Genomic DNA, 21,830 nt, shown 5'->3' on the forward strand with positions numbered 1-21,830 from the left:
AGCTACCCTAGGTTAGACAGACCATAGACATTTGCTGGTCACGAGCTATATCGCTAACGAAAGCAAAAGGGACTAACAAAAAGGGTAGACGAAGAAGAGGGCGGGGGATAGGTGGGCAAGCCGGTTTGGAGTGCGCCTTGTCTTTCTTAGCTCCGATCCCGGCAACGGCGAACCACGGACCCGATTATTATCGACGGTGCGTGACAGCCTCTTACATGAATACAGTAAATCATTGAATTGGATACACATCGAATCAATCTCCTATATCAATCCCTCCCTACCTTTATTCCCTCGAGAGTAGAAACGTAACGGGTTATCTAGCCTGCCTAACCTGAGTTCAAAGGCGAATTCGCTTAGAAATATCCCTAGGGAAACATCCTACTCGGGCAGCTCTATCATCGAGACAGAAGGCAACGGTGGCGCGAGGAAGAAACAAGGTGCTATAGGGGACTCCCAGGCTCAAATAGAAAACCAAAAAAGAACAATTATCATTCACAATAGGTTGTCCAGTCGCCAACTCTAACAAGAAAGATGCCGTTCATTGATCTGGGAGAGTCAATTCCTCCCAACACTGCTCACGTGAGTTGCTATCGTGGCGCCTCAACCTGCTCCTCATTGACATTCTGCTGCAGGCTGTCAGTGTCTCGCTTCCGACATGGAAAGCAAATATCGGCTATGAGGAGGGACAGGACTGGGTCGTCGGTACCATGGTCACGGGCTACCCTAGATTTTTCATTCACAAGTCAATCCAGGCATTGAGCACCGACATCGTCGCCAAGTACTGCCGTCCCGGCCAGTCAGGCATGCCATCGGCCATGCTCTTTCCCACAAGGCGGACCGCGCAGCGGTGCGTCGACTTCATGCGGGAGAAAGCCGAACCATCCACCGTGGCGGAGCTCTCCATCCTGCGCCTCGTGCTGGATCCGACGAAGGAGTTCGCTGAGCCGCTGCGGACCATATCGCCCTCTATCTCTGCCGTCATCTTCCCGGAGCACCTCTTTCCTATCGCGAAGCAGTATTGGCAGCACTCCGGCGCTGGAGTCTCTAGCCGACGTGCTGAATTCTGCCATGGCCTGTTCCGCGACGATCTACTGGTCCTCGACGACCGTCCACCCTCACCGCATCCGCCACAGCTGAACAAGCTGCGCCGCGGGCCAAAGCGGTACCAGCGCACCGCCTCCATCGACGAAACGAAAAGCGCCGGCACAAACGGCCGGCCCAGTCCACCGGCGGAAGAGCTCGCTGACAATCTCGAAAGCTCACGCTTTCTCGAGGAGCGCTTTGGTCGCAATCTTGACGTCTCGCTTGTGGAGAATGCTAAATCCGCTATTCGGCGTCGTATCGCGGGCGTGCTCACGACAGACCTGGACCTGGCCAGCAAGTCGCTGCCCGTCATGGAATCGAACGCGCGCGGCGTGTCAAACCTGCAGGAGCACGACATATACTTGACGCCGTGCGGCATGAACGCCATCTTCACAACGCACCAGGCCCTCCTAAAAGCGCGTACGCCGGAGAAGAGCATCAATTTCGGCTTCCCTTACGTCGACACACTGAAGATTCTGCAGAAATTCGGACCGGGTGCCATGTTCTACGGCCACGGGACCTCAGCGGATCTCGACGACCTCGAGGCCCGCCTCAAAGCCGGCGAGAGATTCCTGGGCCTATTCTGCGAGTTCCCAGGCAACCCGTTGCTATCGTGTCCAGACCTGACACGCATACGGCAGCTAGCAGACACGTACGACTTCGCCGTGGTGGTGGACGAGACGGTAGGCAACTTCGTCAACGTGAACGTGCTTCCCTTCGCCGACGTAGTAGTGAGCAGCCTGACGAAGATCTTCTCGGGCGACTGTAATGTCATGGGTGGGAGCTTGATTCTGAACCCGTCGGGGCGGTACTACTCAGCCCTGAAGGCGGTCATGGGCGAGGGCGTCTTCGAGGACACGTACTGGGCCGAGGACGTCGTTTTCATGGAGCGTAACTCTCGGAACTTTGTGACGCGCATCGACCGCGTCAACGCCAACGCCGAGGCCATCTGCGCCGTCCTCGAGGCCCACCCGCTCGTGTCCAAGGTCTATTATCCGAAGTGCAACGAGTCACGGCCCAACTACGAGGCCTGCCGCTTGCCGAAGGGCGGCTACGGCGGTCTTCTGTCATGCACACTGAAGACCCAGGCCCACGCCGTCGCCTTCCACGACGCCCTCGAGACGGCCAAGGGGCCGAGTCTCGGGACCAACTTCACCCTGACATCGCCCTATGTCATATTGGCGCATTACCACGAACTGGACTGGGCTGCCGGTTACGGCGTCGACCCAAGTCTCATTCGAATCAGCGTTGGGTTAGAAAGTAACTTGGGTGAACTTTTTGCCAAAGCGCTCAAGGCGGCGGAGGCAGTTCAATGAGTTAGTTGTTAGCTACCTAGTTGGTGAGTACACCATAGTAAATGATCTTATTGGACAGACAGCATCAACTGCTGCGCGATGGAGAGTCAATAAACGAAGAATGCTGTAGGCGTTGGGCCACTGCCAACCTCTCCTTCACCCGTGCCAGCCGTGCCCTTCTCTTACTCTGCTTAGTAAAAATAGCCCAAAGCATAGACAAGAAGCCAAGACACTCCATGGCCATTGTGGCAGGTAGTCGTCAATCCTGGCAATTATTTGGAAGATTATGGATCTATATCCACGCATTCTTACTACAAGTGCCATTGTATATGTATTGGGCCTGTACTATGTTAGTTAGAATCGAGTTGGTATGCACCGTGTAAAAACGAGGGCGGATTACCCAAGAACTGGAGGCAATTTACGATGAGGGGTTACCCAAATAACAAACCTTAGTCCACGTGCGTTTTTTTTTCCTTTTTCTTTTTCTTACATAGCTTCCGCATCTTCTCATAATACTGACTTCAAATTCACTGGATGGAAGTAGACTTTCATTAGAATGAAGTTATATTCAAAATGCCAAAAGCAGAACTATGTGCAAAGCCCAGCCGACCTAGCAACAAAAAACGCCTCTATGGTCTAGACAAGATCTGACTTATATACAAAAGGGAGTATCTCACAGAGAAGATAACTCGACGAAAAAATATCCAAAGAGAAAAAAAGAAAGGTGTTGCTTGCAATGCCTCGAGACTCGGCTACAATTCTGCGCCCATTCCGCTACATCGTGTATATATACTTGACAACTAACGAGAGTAAGCGTCATCAAAACCAATAAACATGTAGTAACATATGCGAGTGGCGTGAAATTAGAAGAGGGCAAAGAGTCCGAGATACAAAGTAAAGGTTTTGCTCGTATCTTCTATTCTGCTCTTGTCTCCTATGGTTGATGTTTTCCCATCTTCTCTGCGAGTTGGGAGTCATGCAGCATGTCCTATTGTGACCAAAACAATCAAGGACAAATGCGTATAGTTTCTCTGTGGGTGGGGTATCTCATAAATAAAAGGTCGCCTCGTCTTGTCTTGTGTCCAAAATGCGGTGGAAGAATTAATGATGTGCGTTGGAGGATTTCATAACCTATCTCTTGTTTAAAAATTCCACTGCTTGAGCCAAAGATCTACCCAGTCGTTGGTGACGGGTGTCAATTTCCGCATGGTCTGACTCTTGCGCGAGGTGACGCCAGTTTCTAGGTTGAATGGTGTGATCTTGACATCCTCAGGCAGAACGAGGCCTTCGTAGAATTCAAGTAGCTTGAGGCCGGGAAGCTCCTTGGCTGTGGCGGTGCGCTGTGCATCCTTGAGGGCCTGCACCCATTCCGCCCAGGGAACCGACCGTGTACCTACAGGCATCTTCTTCATGATTGTCGGTGAGATAACTTGCCAGTAGCTGAGTTTGGGGTTAACAGCGTGGTAAACCTTAAGCTCGTCGTCATCTTCCTCAAATTCACCTTTCTTTGCACCAACGCCAGCGAGCTCGACGACCATGTCTGCCAGCAAGTCCACAGGCACCCACTCAATACGATCAAGTGTGCCGAGATTGGACGGAAGCATTTTAAGATATTTGGACGATTCGACGATGGTTGGGAACCACTCCTGCTTGTTCCACTCACCCTTGTCGCCAGTTGTTACGGGACCTGCAATTTGACCTACACGGCAAACCGATGCGTCGACACCAGAAACCTTGACGGCCTGCTCGAGCAAGTTCTCGGCCATCAATTTAGATAAACTGTAGCCTTGCGCTCCGGCAATGGTCAGGTCATGGATGGGTTTCTCGGGAACGGGTGAGTCATCGGCCCATTTGGTGATGCTTCCAATCGACGAAATATAGAAGAGAGATGAGCCGTGTCGGCTCTTCTTGGCGAAGTCGACAAGATGGCGGACACCCCGAATGTGAGGTTCGAACGAAGAGAGATCCAGGTTGAAGTTGACAGGCCATTGGTTATGAATGATCTTGGTAACCCCCTTAAGAAGGACGTCGTATTTGCCCTGGCCGAGGCCGAAATCAGGCTTTGACAGATCAGCGGTGAGGAACTGGACCTTTTTGGCGGGCCAGACCTCAGTCAAACCCTTTGTCTTGAAACCGGCCCGTTGCCTTTCCTCTGCGTCGGCAGATCGGTTGAAACAATAGACACGTCTGACGGCAGGGTTTTTGACCAGTGTATTCAGGAGATATGTTCCCAACGAACCAGTCGTCCCGGTCACAATGACAGTATCACCGTCGATTGGAAGATCACGGGTATACTTGGCAACCATATCCTCTGCGAGCTTGAAAGTGGCTGTAGCAGGGTCCTCGCCCGTAGCGTCGGAATACAGAGTTGAGTAATAGGCCTGCGAGAGCTTCTCCAGGGTCGGGTTGCTGTAGATCAGAGTTGGGCCTAGCGTCACATTGATTTTCGCACGCTCGGCGGCGGTGCGGAGACTACCCAAGATCTGGAAAACGAGGAGTGAGTCGAAACCAGCGCTGAATAGGTTATCGTCGTCATTGAGCTCCTTCTTGAGCAAGACGTTGATGATGTTACGCAGACTATTGGCAATGCCCTGAGCGGAGCTGATATCCATGTCGCCTGACAAGGCCTTGGCCTCTTCGGCTTCGAGCTTCTCATAGAATTCATCGATCTCCTTTTCGTACGACCTTAGCATAGCAGGACGTTTGACCGTTCCCTTATCTGTGCGAAGGAAGGGCTTTCCAGGGACGGTGAGCATCATGTTGGATCGGAAGATACGAGCATGCGAGGGGGAAGCGGCGTTTGCTTTCTCGACAACCTCAGCGTAGATCTTGTCGAGTAGCGACTCTAGGCCTTCGGCAGTTGGTGGTGGTGGGTTAGTGAGCTCTAGGAGCACGGCCGGGTGAAATCGTCGGTTTCCAACTACTAGAGCAGCCTTCACTAGGGGATGCGAAGAAACACAGGCTTCAATATCGACGGGCTGGACCTTCTCGCCGTTTGAAAGAACGACGACGTCGTCAGCACGACCGACGCATAGCCATCGTCCAGGTTCCGTCGGGTGCGGTGCGAAGAGATCCTTGGTGGAATACTCCGTGTCATCGGGGAAAGTGTAGAAGAGACCTTGCCATCGCTTATACTGGAGTTTTTTAACGAAGAACAACTCATAAAGGCCAGGGGTGACCTCCCGCAACTCGGTGCCCAACTCTGGAGGGAACTTGAATGTTCTCCAGTCCTTGCCCTTCTGAGGTGCTACCATAGCCCAGATACCTCCTTCAGTGGAACCGTAGACATTTCGTACTGGAACCACGTTGTTGACGACATCGCCCAGCTGAGATGAGAGAGAACCTCCTCCCGTGATTATGTATTTGCAAGCACCCAACTTGGGTAGGGTCTTGGGTGTTTTAGCAAGTTCCTCAACAGTCGATGGAGGAATAAAGAAAACCTTCACTGGAAGGTTAGAAATAATGCGATCAATTGTATCAGCGCTGATCACTCCATTGGTGGGCTCTGTAACTACGGTCGAACCCAGCCAGAAGTTGAGGCCAAGCTTTACCATGAGACTGGCAGCCTACAGCATGTGTCAGTACAACTCGCCGCATAAGCTAGCCCTCGTAAACTAGGGTACTCACGTGGAACCACGGGAATGGGTTGAAAACTAGGTCTGAAGAAGCCCATGAAGGTGTGATTTCTTCATCTTGTTCAAGAGCGATCTCTCTGATAGCGTCGCCGCTAGCAATGGTGCCGAGGCGCATAACAATGGGCTTGGGGAGACCAGTTGAACCAGAAGTGTGAAGAACAGCGAGGGGGTCCAAGTTGGCCTGTTCCCAGGTCTTGGTGTAAGGATACTTGGCAACAGGACGAGGATCCAACAACTCTTCGAGAGTGGGTGTCTGGAGAACTTCCATAGGCCGGGTTTCAAGGATCTGGTTTACCAGGTCACTGTTTTCGGTCGACTTGGCCCAGATTCGACATTCCGTCCTGTCTATGACAGCCAAGCTACCTTCCAAACTGTTTCGAGGCGATACGAGAAGCGCCTGAATACACCATGAGTATTGACGAAATATTTCTCAAGCACGTGGTTACGCAAACATACCTTGTAGCCGGTCTTGATACAAGCCAGCACCAAAATGGGATAGGTCAAGTTGTCTAGCAGCGAGATGAGCATTAGAAAGGGACAAAAGAGGCATCTACAAAAGGTAGAAATGACGTACGGGGTCCAATATAGCCAATGGCCTCGAAGTTCTTGCCCTTGCCAAGAACACCCTCGATCCAGCGACATGCCCGGTTTACAGCATTGGCGAAACGCAGAGCGGTGATGTCCTCGAAACTGTCGCCATCGTCGGTCAAATGCGGGATTGTGTAAACGACCCGGTCCGGGTTGTCGCGGGCTGCTTCGTCGACAACATTGGGAATTAGGCGGTTGCCAGCAATTGTGCGAACGTAACCCATTGTGACTTGAATCTTTCTTCCTTCTTTTTCTATTGAACGGCGTCCTCCGTCTATAACACCCTGGTTGCCCCGGTATTTCGTCTTAGGCGTCGTCTATGAAATTTCGATCCGAGGTCCCGAGACGAATATACGAATGAATGTACGGCTGTGGTGAATAAGTCCTTGTAAACAAGAATGAGAATACAGAAATGAAGTGTATAACAAGAAGTGAAAGTGAAGTAAAGAAAACACCACGGCTGACGAGATCCAGATTGACGATCAAGGGGGGTCAGGGAATCCATATTATATAGATTCCGAACATGCCTGGATAATGGCTAGGCCCCGGCGGCTTTGACGCGCGCGACCTCCGGGGATAGGATGTAAGTCCCTGTTCTCTACGCTGAGTACGCTACACCATAGTATCGCATGCAAGTCACGTATGGAAGTATCCAGGTGGACCTGGGCAAGCTGAGTGTGTACAGTACGCTTCCCGGGACCAAAGATTGACGCTACGGGCCCATGTCCCAGTATTAGTGTGTAGTGTACACTCTATTTCGATGGTCATTGAAGGGTTGTCTCGTCTAGATCCGGTGTGCAGGTACGGCGAATACCTATACTAGTAGTGTACCTACACTGCAGACAGGAACAAGAACCAGACAGCCACATGGTCCTGGGTTCGACGGAGATACCCCTTGGCCAAAGATCCAATCAGAGGATGAGGACAGGCAGGCTGTCACTGAGGGGGTAGTGCTCGGGGCTCTATGCGGGTTAGGCCCAACAGGCCAGGGACACGGACATGATGGGAGAGACTGGCCGTTGGCTTGACCATCAGTACTGGATACAGTATGGGCGGTGGCTGTGGGAGGTCTGTACACTCTACCTACCGTCCACTAGCTAGTGGTCGTGGAGTGTCATGGAGGGAGGCAGCGATGGGGACAGAAGGGGGAGGGCAAGCTGACTGGATACCGGCCCAGGGTTGGGTGGGCTAGTTGAATGATTTGGAATGCGTGCCGGTTCGCTGACAGATGAAAAAGGGCAGCGACACGAGGCTTATTGTGCCGCCAAGAGGCCGGAACTGCATGCGTGGTTCTGTTCTTAGGTTCAATGCCACGCGTGCGCCGTCATTCCACTTTTCCGTCTGGTCTGAAGAGTGTAAGCAAGCGGAAGGGGGAAAGCACAGGAAGCAGAGGAAACAGAGGAAGCCAAACGGAGACGTGGTGGTGTGTGCAGTGTTTACTAGGTAAGTACCATGCAGCCATGATCATCACATCATACACAAAATTAGCATTGCGCTTACAAACAGTTGGTTACCCACATAGCAGCACTCTTCAAGTACTGTAAGTAGGTACGGAGTAGGGCAGACAGAGAGAGATAGAGAGGCATGTGACAAGGAAAAGGCGGCTCGTTCTCTATTCCGGACCTTGTACTCTGTCTGTATCTGTATCTGTACTCTGCACTCTGTCCGACCTCTCTCTCTCTCTCTGTGCAGGCACGTCATTGCCCGGAAAGCGTGGGCTTCGGCTGTCGGCGGCGGGGCGTGGAGGGAATTAAGTTAGGTACACGTACTTACAACTACTAGGTACTGTAGTACGGAGTATGCAACAATGAAAAAGGAGACGGGTTCGGCACTCGCGTTGTTGTGCGCTCATATGGTGGGCAGGTCGTAATAAGCTTAAAAGGTTGCTTCAACGCGAAGGATGGCATGCTGGTATCGGTACGCAGCTGTTGCGCGTGGTCGAGCCGCTGTTGGCGGCAGCTGAGAGTAGCGGTACATAGGATCATTAAGTATAATAATAGCATGCTTCAGCTCCCTAGCGCGGCGCAGCATACTTACTTAAGTAGAAGCCTGTCCCCAGATTTCTCATAGTATCCTTCACAATTCACACAAGTAGCTTTGCGTCATCCACACATGGCCCACTGCTACGTGTAGATGTGTACCATGCATGTACCTTATCCAGCATATGTCTTTTTATATTGGGCATGTATCTCGGTGGTTGATCTCAGATTTTCGATGCGCACTTGTTCTCGAACGATAAATTCCGCCATATATGGCAACTACTCTGTAGGTAGTGGGCAACAAAGCCAACGTTGGACCTTTCCTGTCCCGCCAGCCATGTTGCCTATGCAAGTACATGTGTATGGTATGTACTACATAATATGTACATATATTTATGTATGTCGATCATTGCTGTACCCATACTAGGTAGATAAATAATCTACTAAGAGATACATAGGGAGGTACTTACCGCCGACGTACCCACTGTACGACCGGTAACCCCGGTAGGTCGCAGTGTACACTAGGTACTATACCTAGGTACCTAGTGTACATGTCTGTGTCGCATGTGCCTGCAAGGTACGCCTCTGCTGAAGTCTACTTAAGTACTGTAAGTCTGCGAGGGGCGGATGGCATTTGTACTTCGTACTAGTACACAACGTACTCGTCGAGAAGGCTAGTTACAACTCTTCACGACGCCTGCATGATGCCCACATGCTAGGTATAACCTATAACCACTCCCTTGTTACTACTTAAGTAAGTATGACTTTTGCCGTATTCCCTTGAGAGGCCGCGCTATGTCGTGACACGGGCCTGGGAGTGAGGGACCACACGATCGGGCCCGGTCCTGCATGCATCACTAAGAGAGAAGGAAGCCGAAGAGAGAGGCACATCACATCGCACGTGTCGCGGAGTGGCATGTGGGATGTTGCATGTGTACAGTAGTGTACTTGGTGTAGGTAGGTACCTAGTGTAATGTAGTTAGTGTAGACCTCGACCGGCACGGTTCCCTCATCTCTGCATCCAAAAGACCCCTCCAGCATCTGCATTCCTCGTATGGAACAGAACGCTTTTTCACTTTGCCTCCTATGTATGTACTGGCCGGCGCGTGTAAGTAGGTACGTAGTAGTGTTCGACAGTCCATAAACTACTCAGCAGGCTGTGACGTCCACGGCGTCGCTATCTTCTTCGTGAAACCTACAGTAATCGATCCCGTCCTTTGCTCATTGGGGGAGTGTACTATGTTGCTCCTTTTCCTCCGTCCAACGATTCACTATTATAGAATCGGACATCGTCGCCACGTACGATACCAGTATGGTTAGGTACTACGTTTGCCCCTCCAAGATTGTGATCCATGTCTCACTACTACCGTCTTTCTGCAAGAGGTTAGGTACCTACCTATTGAAGTCTGCCAATGGTCTGCAAGATATGTATAACTTGCGGATTATGAAGAGTCCAAGGCTGGATCAGGTACTTAGTTATGGAACAGAGTATCACATACCCTGCGTTCAACTCTAATACCTACGAAGTAGGTACACCAAAGTGGCATCGGGACGACGTCTCTGCCAATATGGTACAAGGCTACCATTCCCAGCAACCCTAGTGATGGTTTGCGATCAACACATGGGGTTGTACGATTTGCCATAAGTAAGTACACTACAACAGATGCTAACTACAGATCTAATCAGGGAACCACAGTAGGTAGTCTGTATACATAGTAGGTGTACGCCTGCTACGGCTTGCCTAGCTTCCTTAATGTGATCTAGAGCAGCGCAGTGCCTGTAGGTGTATTGGTCGGTGTACGTTGACAGAGAGAATACCTACTGTTCTAATAATAAAAGGCTGGTTTGAATATTGAGGAGACAATCTAGGTTCTACCATTGACAAAGCTGGTCTAATCTGCTCAATCTAACCTATGCACAGCACACAATCTTGGTCTCCTGCAGCTACTCTATGATGATTGGGGCTGAGGAGAGGAACTACCTACCTACACTACCCAGCTGCCCACTCGCCCTGCCTAGTAGGTAGCTGTACAGGTACACATACTTGGGTGATAATATCGGTGTGAAGTGGAAAATTCCGCGTCGATATAAAACTTGGCCACGAGGTTACATACGCAAGCCTACTTAACAGCGGGGTTGCGAAGAACGAGGAGATTGGCACTATGATGGTATGCATAGGTAACGTAGATTACCGCTAATTTTGTACAGAGTACACTATGCCATGCCCAAGCGATCAGCCTACCGTAGGTAGGTGCTCAATACCTACTAAATATGTTGTATCCTGATGTCGCTGTTGGTTGCCGTTTGCATGAAATCGAACAGGGCCAAAATTACCAGTAGGTATCCTTATTATATGCCTGCCATATCAGTCGGGTAGTTAGGTGCACAGGCGTTCTCTTGCCGGCCGGCAAAGGAAACCAACCACTCGTAGGAGAAAAGAAAAAGCATATGACACAGCTGCAGGGCAGACTGCGTTATCCCTCGGTTCCCTGAATTGTGTTGTAATGGAACCGCGGCGTTGTGCGTTGTACTACCCAAGTAGTGGAATGATGGATGGTTCTGGTTGGTGGCTGCAACATCATGGCCCAGCCATGCCCATCCATGCCTGCAAGTCGATAGGTAGGTAGGACAGGTACCTAGGAGCAGATGGTTAGGAGGAAGAGGCGCGCATGTCTCGTCTGGCTCATCTGGATGGAGTCTGGATGGAGTCTGGATGATAACACCATGTGGCAGCCATCAGCTAAGCTTACAGTAGGTACCTAGCTTGCCTGGTATGGGCGTATCTCGGTTGGCTCGGTCTCAGCCACCCGATAGCTCGACAAGCGGATAACGACCGGATAAGGTAGGAGTCCGGACGACAACGACAACGACAACGACGACGTCTGCGGTGGTTCTGAGGTGGTCAGGGAGGGGACGGAGAGGGCACACGCATGGACACATCTACACTAAGAAACTACGTTGTTGCTTTACTCGAGTAGGTGTAGCGTTCTCGGCAGATCGAGTAGCGCGGGTGAGCATCTCAAATACTGAAAACCCAGCTAGACTACCTAGTGCACGCCCTATCGCCTTCTCGAGCGTCTAATCGAGAGCTGCCTCTAGCGCAAACGTGTAGAGGCTGGGCTAAGTCGAGATAGCGCAGAACCCGGAGCTGCACGGCTCGTGAGGAAAAGAAGCTTTTTTCTGTCCACATCTCGCGCCTAAACTACACTTCACTACATACATAGTACACACTATATTACGCTAGGTACAAGTACTCAGTACCAACGTCACTCTCAAGTTAAACATTGCTGAGTGTAGTTCGCAGATCTGCTAGAATTAGAAGGGGCGGTACGTTGTTAGATAGCTAGATTCTGGCAGATCAATTTGATGAGTAAAAGAAGCGGAAAGGTGCAGCTTGCCTTTCTTGGCTCATATACTTGAAGTACTATCATACAGTGCCAACGGGCAGAGTCCAGGGAGTACTACCTAGGTATGTACTAGGTAGACTCTGGTAGGTAGTGTGCACTGGAGTCAGAGCTCGGTCTCAACGGTCGGAAGTTTCAAGTTGCAAGTTTTGTAGCAAGAAATACAGTGCGTCATACGGTATATGACACAGACCCGGAGGTTACCTACGATGATGTGATACGGTACCTAGGCAGTACCTAGGTAGCGTTGTGCAAAGTTAAGCTTAAGCTTACTTTAAGTAGTCATACCTTAGTATCGCCAAGCAAATTGAAACCACACCTCTTCTCGTGCAGACACGCAGTAGGTATTCTGACCAGTACCAGTATGGACACTTACCAACACAACCAACACGACTAACACGATACGCAGACCGTGATACCAACTACTGCTGTCTGGCTCGTGTACCGGGTTTTATCAGTTCTCGCCACTCGCGTTTCTCCTGGACCCGAACAGGCAGACTACTAAGTTACTAACTGAAGTGTGCAGTTAGCCTGAGTTGGCCCCATCCAGGTCCCCGTACAGACCCCCATAGTCGCTGCTGGTTGCAGTAATCTAGGTTCTTATTGACGCAGTACATACCTACTGTTGGTGATGGCGTCTTCTCGTTCGCAAAGGAATTTCCCGTACCTCTAGCCAGCCCACCACTTAAGCACTTACTTCGTAGGTACTTGCCAGTTTCGTTACCGCTCCTCTTTGGGGATCGACAGCTATATCCGGAACACCCAACCAACACTCTGCAACACCAAAACAGTACAGGGTTACTGTTTGAGAGCTGCCACTTTGGGAAATGACGTCTGCATTGTACAGTGCACCTTAACATGATTACTTACGACCGTTGAGCCGAGCTGATCCAATCACGGGCAAGATGCTAGCGAAATACCACCAGACAATCTCCCAGCTTCATCTCGTCTCGTACCATTCTCCATTTGATGTCCGCCTATCCTTAATGTCTTAGTAATGTTCACAGCAGATGAAAGAAACAAATTGCCTACCATACTTAGTAGGCCAAAGTTGCCGCCCAACTAGCAAGCATCAATAAGAGACTGGCCAAAGCAGAAAGGGAGATATGGTAGAAGGAGTGACACGGCTGAAGTCAGTCACAGCAAAAGTGTTGCATACTTCCTAGGTACTTATGTGCTGCGTGGCCCACATCCCCAAGAATTTTTACCTTCTTCTCTCCTTCTCTATGAGAAAAGAGAGAGAGAGAGAGAAAGGGAAGAATATCTCCCTATCTTGCTGTATCTTGGCTCGATCGCCCCGGTGCATGCTACCCCATACACAGCTAACCACCTTCCTACACAAGTACGAGGTTGCACAAACAGCGAGTATAGGATACAAACAATGTAACATTGTAACAGTAAATGCATGAGCGACATGCTGAAGACGTTGATTCAGTTCAACGACGTTTCGTCGGCTACAGGAGACCTGGTATGCGCTTCCCGCGCATTCCATCCATACCAACCATACATGTCGTCGGCGAGCAGTGGACGATCATCGCACCACATGCCGCCGTACACTAAGTAACAGTCTTGGCTGTGCTGCTGGCACAGTCATCTTTCTTTTGCAAGCTTTGGAACAATAGACGCTGATTCTGGTAAAGTTCCTTGATAGAGAAGTTGGAGTCTATACTAGGTACCGAGCCTTGACCTTGGCTACTGGGTACGCAGTCCGATATTCGAGCTCTCCATATAGATGCAGGTACCCAGCTACTTCGCATGCAATAGGTAACGCAGACAGATGCATGGCAGATGCGAGAGACTATCTACTCGAAAAACGCGACGCCGCACGACACATGCGAGAGGAGCGGTCAAAGTCTTCGTAGGTATACATACGGTCACATTGCAAAAGGGATGGCAATACGTGCAGATAACTTACGTAGCAGTGTAAATTGATGCCCTGTCACATCCGACTGCTGATAATGTAGGTATGTAGTAAGCCCATAACGGAATACATATATACCTACCACGAATAGTTACAAGCCCGAAGATGCAGGTTTTTATCGGTCGGGGAAATTACTTACGAACGTAGAGACGGAGGGCCACAGAAGAATACCTAGGCACCAGAGAGAGACTAGACTCTACCTTCAACCGATTGATAACTGTCCATGATGAGTAATTACCCGTTTCCCATCCTTGTTAACAACAAGCACCCGAGGTAAAAATAAACAGATATACATAGGTAGGTCTTATTAAGACGGGAAGCCCCTTCTGTGCATCCTCCATCAATCTACCTAGTATGTACTATGTATAACCCTCAACACCAAGCTTTTTGACCTTGGGGTCTCCACACACACACATATATACCTACATTACAAAAGCTTGCCATGGAAGAGCCCAGCCCATGAGAGAGAGAGAGAGCCAGGGCTGAGTTTCAGCTAACGACGCCGGACCGAATCGGACTAGCCGGAGCCTGCGGGAAAGCCTCAAAATCGAGAAGGCGTCTGCAATTGGTCCGATGACGAATCAGCCACACACGCTAAATCCAGCTGCAGTCACGCACCACTACCTACCACCAACCATCGACATCATCAAACATCAGCATCACGAACCTCATTCTCCTCATCGTAATTCTGTTCTAACCGTAAATCATCGCGATCTTTCCACTAAGTTTAACTAACGCAGCAATTATCATAGTGATAGGCAAAGTAGGCAGGTATAGATCCAGCTGAGAGATAGGTAGTTAAAGTATGGTAGCGTTGGGAGTAAAGGGCGTTGGGATTCCCCGACTTCCCAATACCTAACACCAGAAATAACTATTCACTAGACAAACACATGTTATCGAATGACAAACGGCCGTTTACGGTTTAATAAGTCGCCAAACACACTCACATCTCGCAATATATATACTAATTATCAATCCGTCTGGGATATACAAACCACAAGATCGCCAGTTGGTTGTAGTGTGTACAATGTGGACAAGGCGGACACAATTTCACGAACGGAACAGTTGGTTGGCTAATACTGAATACACAATTCGAAATAATACTATATCGTAAGTTCTATGCCTGTAATAATGCTCAGATCTAAATATAAACAACTAGTATACCCAACCTACAGCTTATCAGGTTATTTATTATTCATCTTCAAAATACATACGTACGTCAACCCCTACACACTAAACAACAACACCGAGCCGGAGCCCCAGCTTACATCGCAAAACCACGTGGTAGACTAGTATCCTAACCTAACGCCCCATTTTCTAGGCTTGTTCAACGGCCATGCCCCTAAAGGGCTGACCGTATGCAAAACCGCATAATGGTAGGTCGGTCGGGAGATGCTCCTGCGGGACAGTCTTGTATAAGCATGCTAGAGTGGCCTTAAGAGTCATTCTTTTTGATCTCATGCTGTAATAATGTACACCTTGACACCGTTGCTAGTCCTAGCCTCTTGCGCTGCCGCTAACCCCCGTCACCGTCTCTATTATGTCTACAGGACGATTTAGAAGTGAATCGCCTTCGAGTATGTCGCCATGGCCGCCTCCTTGAAGGCCTCAGCTAGTGTCGGGTGTGCGTGGCACGTGCGGGCGATATCCTCGGTCGAGGCTCCATACTCGAGAGCCAGGGTAGCCTCCGCAATCATCTCACCTGCATTGGGCCCGATAATGTGGCACCCCAATAGTCTATCGGTTTCGGGATCGGCCAGCATCTTGACCATGCCATCCGTGTCAAGGTTGGTCTTGGCACGCGAGTTGGCACTAAAGGGGAAAGTGCCAACCTTGTAGGGAATGTTCTTCTCCTTGAGCTCCTGCTCGTTCTGGCCGACCCAGGCAACCTCAGGGTGTGTGTACATGACTGAAGGGATCACACCGTAGTTGACATGTCCGTAGCCCTTCTTGATGTACTCAACAGCGGCCACAGCCTCCTCTTCAGCCTTGTGAGCCAGCATAGGTCCGAAAGTGACATCGCCAATGCAGCGGATGTGAGAGGCCTTGGTGCGGTACTCGGAGTCAATAACAACGCGGCCACGTTCGTCAACCTCGAGTCCGGCATTTTCGAGGGCAAGGCCGGACGTGTAAGGGCGGCGGCCAATAGCGACGAGGACGACGTCGGCATCAAGCTGTTGTAGGTTTAGGTTAGATTCAATCATATATGTAACGGTTACAGAGAAGACCTACTGTTTCAGGCTTGCCTCCTTTGGCAGAGTCGACCTCGAGTTTGACGGTCTCGCCGCTCTGGTCGCCGCTAACAACCTTGGTGCCAAGCTTAAACTCAACACCCTGCTTTTTAAGCAGTTTTTGAGCTTGCTTAGAGATTTCGGCATCCATGCCGGGGCCACCAATCTGGTTTAGGAATTCGACGACGGTAACCTGAGCACCCAACCTTGACCACACGGAACCCATTTCCAGACCAATGATACCACCACCAATAACAATCATTTTCTCAGGTACCTTCTCAAGGGAAAGAGCGCCAGTGCTTGTAATCACACGCTTCTCGTCAATCTCGAGGCCAGGGAATGGGGTGGCCTCACTACCGGTAGCAATGAGAATATTCTTGCCCTTGACACTGGTCTCGCCACCCTCGTTTAGGGCAACCTTGATTTCATGTTCGTTGACGAACGATCCAGTACCTTTGATATATTCTACACCGTTCTTCTTGAAAAGAAACTCGATTCCCTTGGTCAATCCCGTGACGGACGTCTCCTTGGCCTTCATCATAGCCTCAAGGTTGAGCTTGACATCGCCGACCTCGATACCACGGTTCTTGGTATCATGGAGAATCTGGTGGTACAGGTGGGAGTTGTTGAGGAGCGATTTTGAAGGGATACATCCGACGTTGAGACAGGTACCACCGAGGGCTCCGCGCTTCTCGATACAGGCAACCTAAGGTGAGGACGGCGTGTTAGCAAGGAACTTCGTATCCGGTATCGGGTTGTGCCAGGAGAGAGGATCGCGCAACACACCTTAAGACCCTCCTGTCCTGCCTTGATAGCGGCAACATATCCAGCGACACCACCGCCAATGATGACTAGGTCCTTCTCCTCTGTAGCTCCATCGCGCTCATCAGTGAAATGTTTTCGGCTAAATCGGCGAGGACATAGTCCAAGAACACATTGCGCTTACCTGCCTGGCTGGCATAGCCTCTTCTCCAGCGCGACACGGGGGAGACGACTGTGGGGAGGCTGTATTCACGTTAGCAGACTCGTAGATGGTATAGAAGCGCCATTGGCAAGGATTGTCTAGGTACGTACGAGCTCTGGGAGCGGAATGATGATCGGATGGCGGTCCGCGGTATTAAACGGCTTGAGAGCATGGCGGATGTGATGGGCAAGGCGGAGGGCGGCGATAGAGTGATTCGCGCAAGACAAATAGGGATTAGAAGTATACGGATACTGCAAGAGAGGGGACTGGGTCGCGCCGGGCGGAAATGAGGGTATCTTGGTTAGAGTCGGGACTACAGGTACGTGGTGATAATTTGGTGGATGGGTCGGGTTGACTGCTGGGAACTGGGAAATTTTGGGGGTCCGAGTCGCTGGGCTAAAAGGCCCGGAAATATGGGGCCTGGAGGTGAGTTCTGCCACCTGCGCGCTCTCCAATTCGCTGGGGGCAAAAAGCCGCTGTGGCCAAGCACCGAACATAGCCGCGTGACGGGATACGTACAGAGACGGCACGGCCTGCTCACCTTGCACTCGGAGCTGAATACACGATGATTAATCGGAATGCGTGACCTCATTTCTTGATATACGGCCAATGACTGTTCACCCAGGCCACGCGAGGTTTGCCCAATCTTTCCGTGGAACATTCCTTCTGATAAAGCACACATATCGGTATCGAAGACAAGAAGGTTCCCATAGTTCAGAGAAGGGCCATTACACAAAGAACATGGGGCCTGATCAATCGCACATCACTCTTATTAGAGCCTCGGAGGCGGCGTAAGCCAACTGATCATGGGTAACCTGCAAAAAAACTGGACACACGCCTAGTACCTATACTCGAGACCTTGTACAATAAGTAGCTTAGCTCTGTATCGGATACAAATCATGCGTAGTTTGCCTGTTCTATCTATGCGCAGCGGTAATACAGCATCAACATATCAAAGCGAAAGGCAGATACTATGAAGAATATTACGCGTCGTCGATGATGAGGTACCTAGGTGCTAGTATAATTTGGAAAATGGCATTTAGTACTAGATATATGTCAGTTTTTTTGTTCTCGAAAGTGGATATTCGCTGCTGGCTTTTCGAACACCCCTCATTAGACCCAAGCAAGTCAAGACTATCTACAATCATTTCACATAGGCAAATACTGAGGTTGACTGTAAATATTTCGAAATAACTTTCCAATTTACATGCTAACTTCCCCATTGAAACGGCTTGTCTAGACTCAATGGTGATTGTTACTCAAGAGATCGGAAACAGTTGACGTCGACTTTCACATAGAATATGATGACATGGTAATGTTTTTTCCGCTATGTTCAAGGCGTCTTCTCTAATTGTCGTCATTATTGATATTGAGGGTGGATGAGACCTAGTCTTCGAACACGAGCGTCGTTATATACAATAATCAAATATCTTTTCTTACCAAGGGCCATCGTCTCCCAGCGTCGCTTAACGCTGCTCAAGGTCTTCCTGGACTAGCAAGGAATCCAACAACTCAAGTACCTCATCACAACGCTTCCTCGCAAGTTTCACGGCCTTCCTATCATTCTCAACAAGCTGGGTTGCACGGACATGCCGCCTTAGGAAGTACTGCACGCCACGTCCAACGTCCAAATCCGTGGCCAGACCTCCAAATATCTCTTTGATATCTTTTGCCCTGGCCTCTTGCAGCACGGTAAGCAGCAACACCTCGGTGAAGATGTGCGTCTTCTCTTGAAGGGCCGCAAGATTCCGATATTTGAAGACATCAGCGAGTTTAAGCGTTCGCCATGTAACCAAGTAGGCAAATAACTTGGCTGTATTGAATAACCATCTCACGCCCTCGTCAGACTCGCCATCTAGCTCGTCATCTCCGGTATCACCATCCCCGGTATCGACGTCTTCGCCCATCTTCTTATAGCGAATGGTCAGACACCGGCGAAACTGGAAACGCATCTCTTTATCATCGCTGAATCTATCAGCCAAAAGGGCATAATAGTGGTTGTATACGTTCTGTCGCTCACCGCTGCGGACGATAACCTCGGCAATTTCTTTTCGCTGGTGCTTGTTGAGTCGTAGTTTCTGCACAAGGAGGTCGGCGCCGTCACAGTCCGTAGCCGCGTGTAGAGCCACAAAGATGCGTTGCCTAACTTCTGTGTTGAAACCCTGCTCTCGTGCTAGTTGCCAAAGGTCAGGTATACCTAAGTCGTCGCCTGCCTGCATGATAGTCTCATTATCGAGGCCATCATCATCGTCCTCGCTGTCATCATGCAGGCTCTTATCCTTTCCCTGTCCACGCTGGTTTCCCAGCCAGCTAGCACCCACGAGCCACCATTTACCTTGTGTCTCCGAGTCCTGTATATCCTTTAGACCGACGCGAAGCGGTTGCACGTCATGGCTACCCTTAAGTGTACCTATTTTCTTCCTTAGTAGAGTGCGCTGTTCCGCAAGGTCTTTATTCCTCGCGACGGCCTTGGCCTTGTTGCTTTGCAACTTCTTCATCTCGTCAATCATAAACTTCGTTCTGACTGACATATCCTTCGTGTTATTAAACTGTAGGCGATTAACGATGTCGCGTAGCGCGCGTGGGTCATCGCGCCTCAGAGAAGGCCCGCAGAGCTGGATAATCCTGAGCAAGAGCTCTGTATTGAGCTCCGATGGTTTTTCTAGGAACAATCGAACGTAGTCGAAGATGAGGTTACAGCTGATGACTTGCATATTGTAAAGCTCGGCGATCAATGAAACCAAATGCTTCGATCCAGCATCAGACTGATCCCCCGATGCTGCAGCGGAACGCTCCTCCAGCGTCTCAACGAGCTGCTGTACGAACTGGGCGCTCACAGCCATTCCCATGGTCTTGTGCACTGCAGCAATGAACCCAGCAATCATCGTAAAAAAGGAGTCTGGTCGCTTCTCGGGAGAGCAGACAAGTGCCATAATCAGGTCGATAAGGGTAGAGGTCACGATCTGCCTAGGGTTTGTCTGGTACAAGTCCGTGACGTCCTTGAGGATGCCTGTCATGTTATCGTTTGTAAGCCGGTTGATCAATCCCTGGATGCGCCTCTTGAGCTGAGCTTCGGATTGATCGGCTGATCCAGACTGTTTGCGAAGTGAAGGTGGTACGTATTTGGCAACATTAGTAGTCGGCGCAATATACGGGTTCTCCCGTTGGCGTGGAGCTGGCTCTTCTTCTTCTTGTAAGCTTTCGAACCCATCAAATTTATCTTTGTCATCTTGACTGTCTTCGTCGTCTTCACCGTTACTATCGCTGCCCATGAGAGATACATCGTCCTCATCATCGTCCTCCTCGAATCCATCTTCGCCTATGCTCCCCTCAGTGTCCTCGTCATCCTCCGCAATGACAGTGGTGACAGCCGACGAAGCTGCCGCTGCTGCCTCGGCCTTTCGCCGCTTTTGAGCCAGCCATTCTTCAGCTTCAGCTTTGCGCTTGGTCTTCGACAAGGGCCCAGTCTCATCATCACTATCGATTCCGTCTAGGCCTTCCAATAGACCGCCAAGACCGTCTTCGTCAAACGACTTTGGCAATTTTTTTTTGCCCTTGATCCCAAGCTTCTTTTCAAGTTTTGCGATTTCCTTTTCGTCCTCCGTAATTTTCGCCATATCTGATTTGGATAGCTTAGGCTTGTTAAGTTGTTTTGTTCCACTCCCCTCATCGTCATCCTCGTCTTCAACCTCGCTCTCGCTCTCATCCTCGTCTTCTCCGCCATTGATACCATTTTCCTCTAAATATTCGTCATCAATGTCAAAATCGTCTTCATCGAGCTCATCGTCGCTACTGAACGGTAATCCGTTGTCCTCGCTCTTGGGCGAAGCTTTCTGATGGCGGGATGCAGGTGACTGGCGCGCGGGTTGTGTGGTTTGCCGAGACTGTGAACTCCTAGCATATCTCTTCTGAATGCGGGCCTCTTTCCTTTGATCTTTCCTTGAACGCTGGCGTTTGTTACGCCCTGAGCCCCCTTGCTGGATGTCGAGCTCGTGAAGCAGAGAGGATGGCAGTGACAGCTTTCTCTTAGCACCAGGAGCCATCGTGGGAATTTATAAAATAATACGTGTTTGGTACAGTTTAAGTTATATAGTTTCCTCCCTAATCCACGATCTCGGTTTCTTACTATGTAACTGTTCAAATTGTGGCTTTGCTGTTTGACATTCTCGCGGGTTTCAGGGGATGAAATTATAAAAAAAATTAAAATTTACGCGACAGATGTACCTACTAAGGTACTTAGAGAGAGTTACTCCCACGGTACTTAGATGTGCGGCAGACCCATAGTTAGACTGCGGCTATTTACCCAAATGATTAGGTGCACTTAAGTATTTCTGTAGTACCTACCTTGCTTATCTGTATCTAGTACATACCCCAGGTTACTTACTTACTGCCCAGTATTACCACAGCAATAGTACCTAGGTTAGGCATTTCAAAGTCTCCGTGAATCCGTCGCATTGATATGTTTTCTAGGGATCTTGCCTACTAATGAGAGTCATGTATAGAAATATGAATTATTACACCTTACTTCTACATATCTCAACCTTGATCTTTCGAGTCTTCTTGAAAGAGGTTTGCTTAGTTCAAATATGGTCAAGACCCCCGCCACTCAAGGCATGAGCTCAATCCACCAACCTTATAGTATACCTACACACGTAGGTACTTTTGGAGGCGGGCGGCATAGGCAGCCCACAATTTCCTCCTTCACTCGACCGTTCGACTAGTAGTGGGAC

General features: G+C 50.0%; 5 protein-coding genes across 5 annotated transcripts; 2 read left to right on the forward strand and 3 right to left on the reverse strand.

Moving 5' to 3' along the window:
• Positions 1-557: 557 nt before the first annotated feature.
• On the forward strand, positions 558-2,929 carry F5B22DRAFT_601851 (pyridoxal phosphate-dependent transferase). Its single transcript, XM_047974644.1, has one exon. The coding sequence runs from the start codon at positions 708-710 to the stop codon at positions 2,397-2,399; it is 1,692 nt and encodes a 563-aa protein (XP_047831789.1). The 5' UTR covers positions 558-707; the 3' UTR covers positions 2,400-2,929.
• Positions 2,912-7,329, reverse strand: F5B22DRAFT_93766 (uncharacterized protein). Its single transcript, XM_047980713.1, has 4 exons — positions 6,588-7,329; positions 6,470-6,522; positions 6,006-6,410; positions 2,912-5,944 (listed from the first exon to the last, which is right to left on the reverse strand). The coding sequence occupies exons 1-4, from the start codon at positions 6,823-6,825 to the stop codon at positions 3,521-3,523; spliced, it is 3,120 nt and encodes a 1,039-aa protein (XP_047831790.1). The 5' UTR covers positions 6,826-7,329; the 3' UTR covers positions 2,912-3,520.
• Positions 7,330-8,690: 1,361 nt separating this feature from the next.
• On the forward strand, positions 8,691-9,067 carry F5B22DRAFT_601857 (uncharacterized protein). The gene has a single exon (XM_047974645.1). The coding sequence runs from the start codon at positions 8,735-8,737 to the stop codon at positions 9,005-9,007; it is 273 nt and encodes a 90-aa protein (XP_047831791.1). The 5' UTR covers positions 8,691-8,734; the 3' UTR covers positions 9,008-9,067.
• Positions 9,068-15,013: 5,946 nt separating this feature from the next.
• Positions 15,014-17,552, reverse strand: F5B22DRAFT_601866 (dihydrolipoyl dehydrogenase). The gene is made up of 5 exons (XM_047974646.1): positions 17,211-17,552; positions 17,083-17,141; positions 16,923-17,002; positions 16,138-16,842; positions 15,014-16,079 (listed from the first exon to the last, which is right to left on the reverse strand). The coding sequence occupies exons 1-5, from the start codon at positions 17,270-17,272 to the stop codon at positions 15,462-15,464; spliced, it is 1,524 nt and encodes a 507-aa protein (XP_047831792.1). The 5' UTR covers positions 17,273-17,552; the 3' UTR covers positions 15,014-15,461.
• An 807-nt stretch (positions 17,553-18,359) lies between these two features.
• Positions 18,360-21,311, reverse strand: F5B22DRAFT_601870 (uncharacterized protein). Its single transcript, XM_047974647.1, has one exon. It carries the CDS (start codon positions 21,141-21,143, stop codon positions 18,567-18,569), a length of 2,577 nt encoding a protein of 858 aa, XP_047831793.1. The 5' UTR covers positions 21,144-21,311; the 3' UTR covers positions 18,360-18,566.
• Between the last annotated feature and the right edge of the window lie 519 nt (positions 21,312-21,830).

Source organism: Xylaria bambusicola (genome assembly GCF_022495145.1).
Source record: "Xylaria bambusicola strain CBS 139988 unplaced genomic scaffold F5B22scaffold_15, whole genome shotgun sequence".
In the NCBI taxonomy this organism is placed as follows: Eukaryota; Fungi; Ascomycota; class Sordariomycetes; order Xylariales; family Xylariaceae; genus Xylaria; species Xylaria bambusicola.

What these genes read in the sequence shown, in the direction of transcription:
- F5B22DRAFT_601851 (XM_047974644.1), top strand. Translation starts at nt 708, where the DNA reads ATGGTCACGGGCTACCCTAGATTTTTCATTCACAAGTCAATCCAGGCA.
- F5B22DRAFT_601866 (XM_047974646.1), bottom strand. Translation starts at nt 17,272, where the DNA reads ATGCTCTCAAGCCGTTTAATACCGCGGACCGCCATCCGATCATCATTC. An exon ending in AGGCTATGCCAGCCAGGCAG is followed by an intron (nt 17,003 to 17,082) that starts GTAAGCGCAATG and finishes ATGGAGCTACAG; the next exon opens with AGGAGAAGGACCTAGTCATC. An exon ending in CAGGACAGGAGGGTCTTAAG is followed by an intron (nt 16,843 to 16,922) that starts GTGTGTTGCGCG and finishes TCCTCACCTTAG; the next exon opens with GTTGCCTGTATCGAGAAGCG.
- F5B22DRAFT_601870 (XM_047974647.1), bottom strand. Translation starts at nt 21,143, where the DNA reads ATGGCTCCTGGTGCTAAGAGAAAGCTGTCACTGCCATCCTCTCTGCTT.
- F5B22DRAFT_601857 (XM_047974645.1), top strand. Translation starts at nt 8,735, where the DNA reads ATGTGTACCATGCATGTACCTTATCCAGCATATGTCTTTTTATATTGG.
- F5B22DRAFT_93766 (XM_047980713.1), bottom strand. Translation starts at nt 6,825, where the DNA reads ATGGGTTACGTTCGCACAATTGCTGGCAACCGCCTAATTCCCAATGTT. An exon ending in CATTGGCTATATTGGACCCC is followed by an intron (nt 6,523 to 6,587) that starts GTACGTCATTTC and finishes TCTCGCTGCTAG; the next exon opens with ACAACTTGACCTATCCCATT. An exon ending in ACCCATTCCCGTGGTTCCAC is followed by an intron (nt 5,945 to 6,005) that starts GTGAGTACCCTA and finishes CACATGCTGTAG; the next exon opens with GCTGCCAGTCTCATGGTAAA.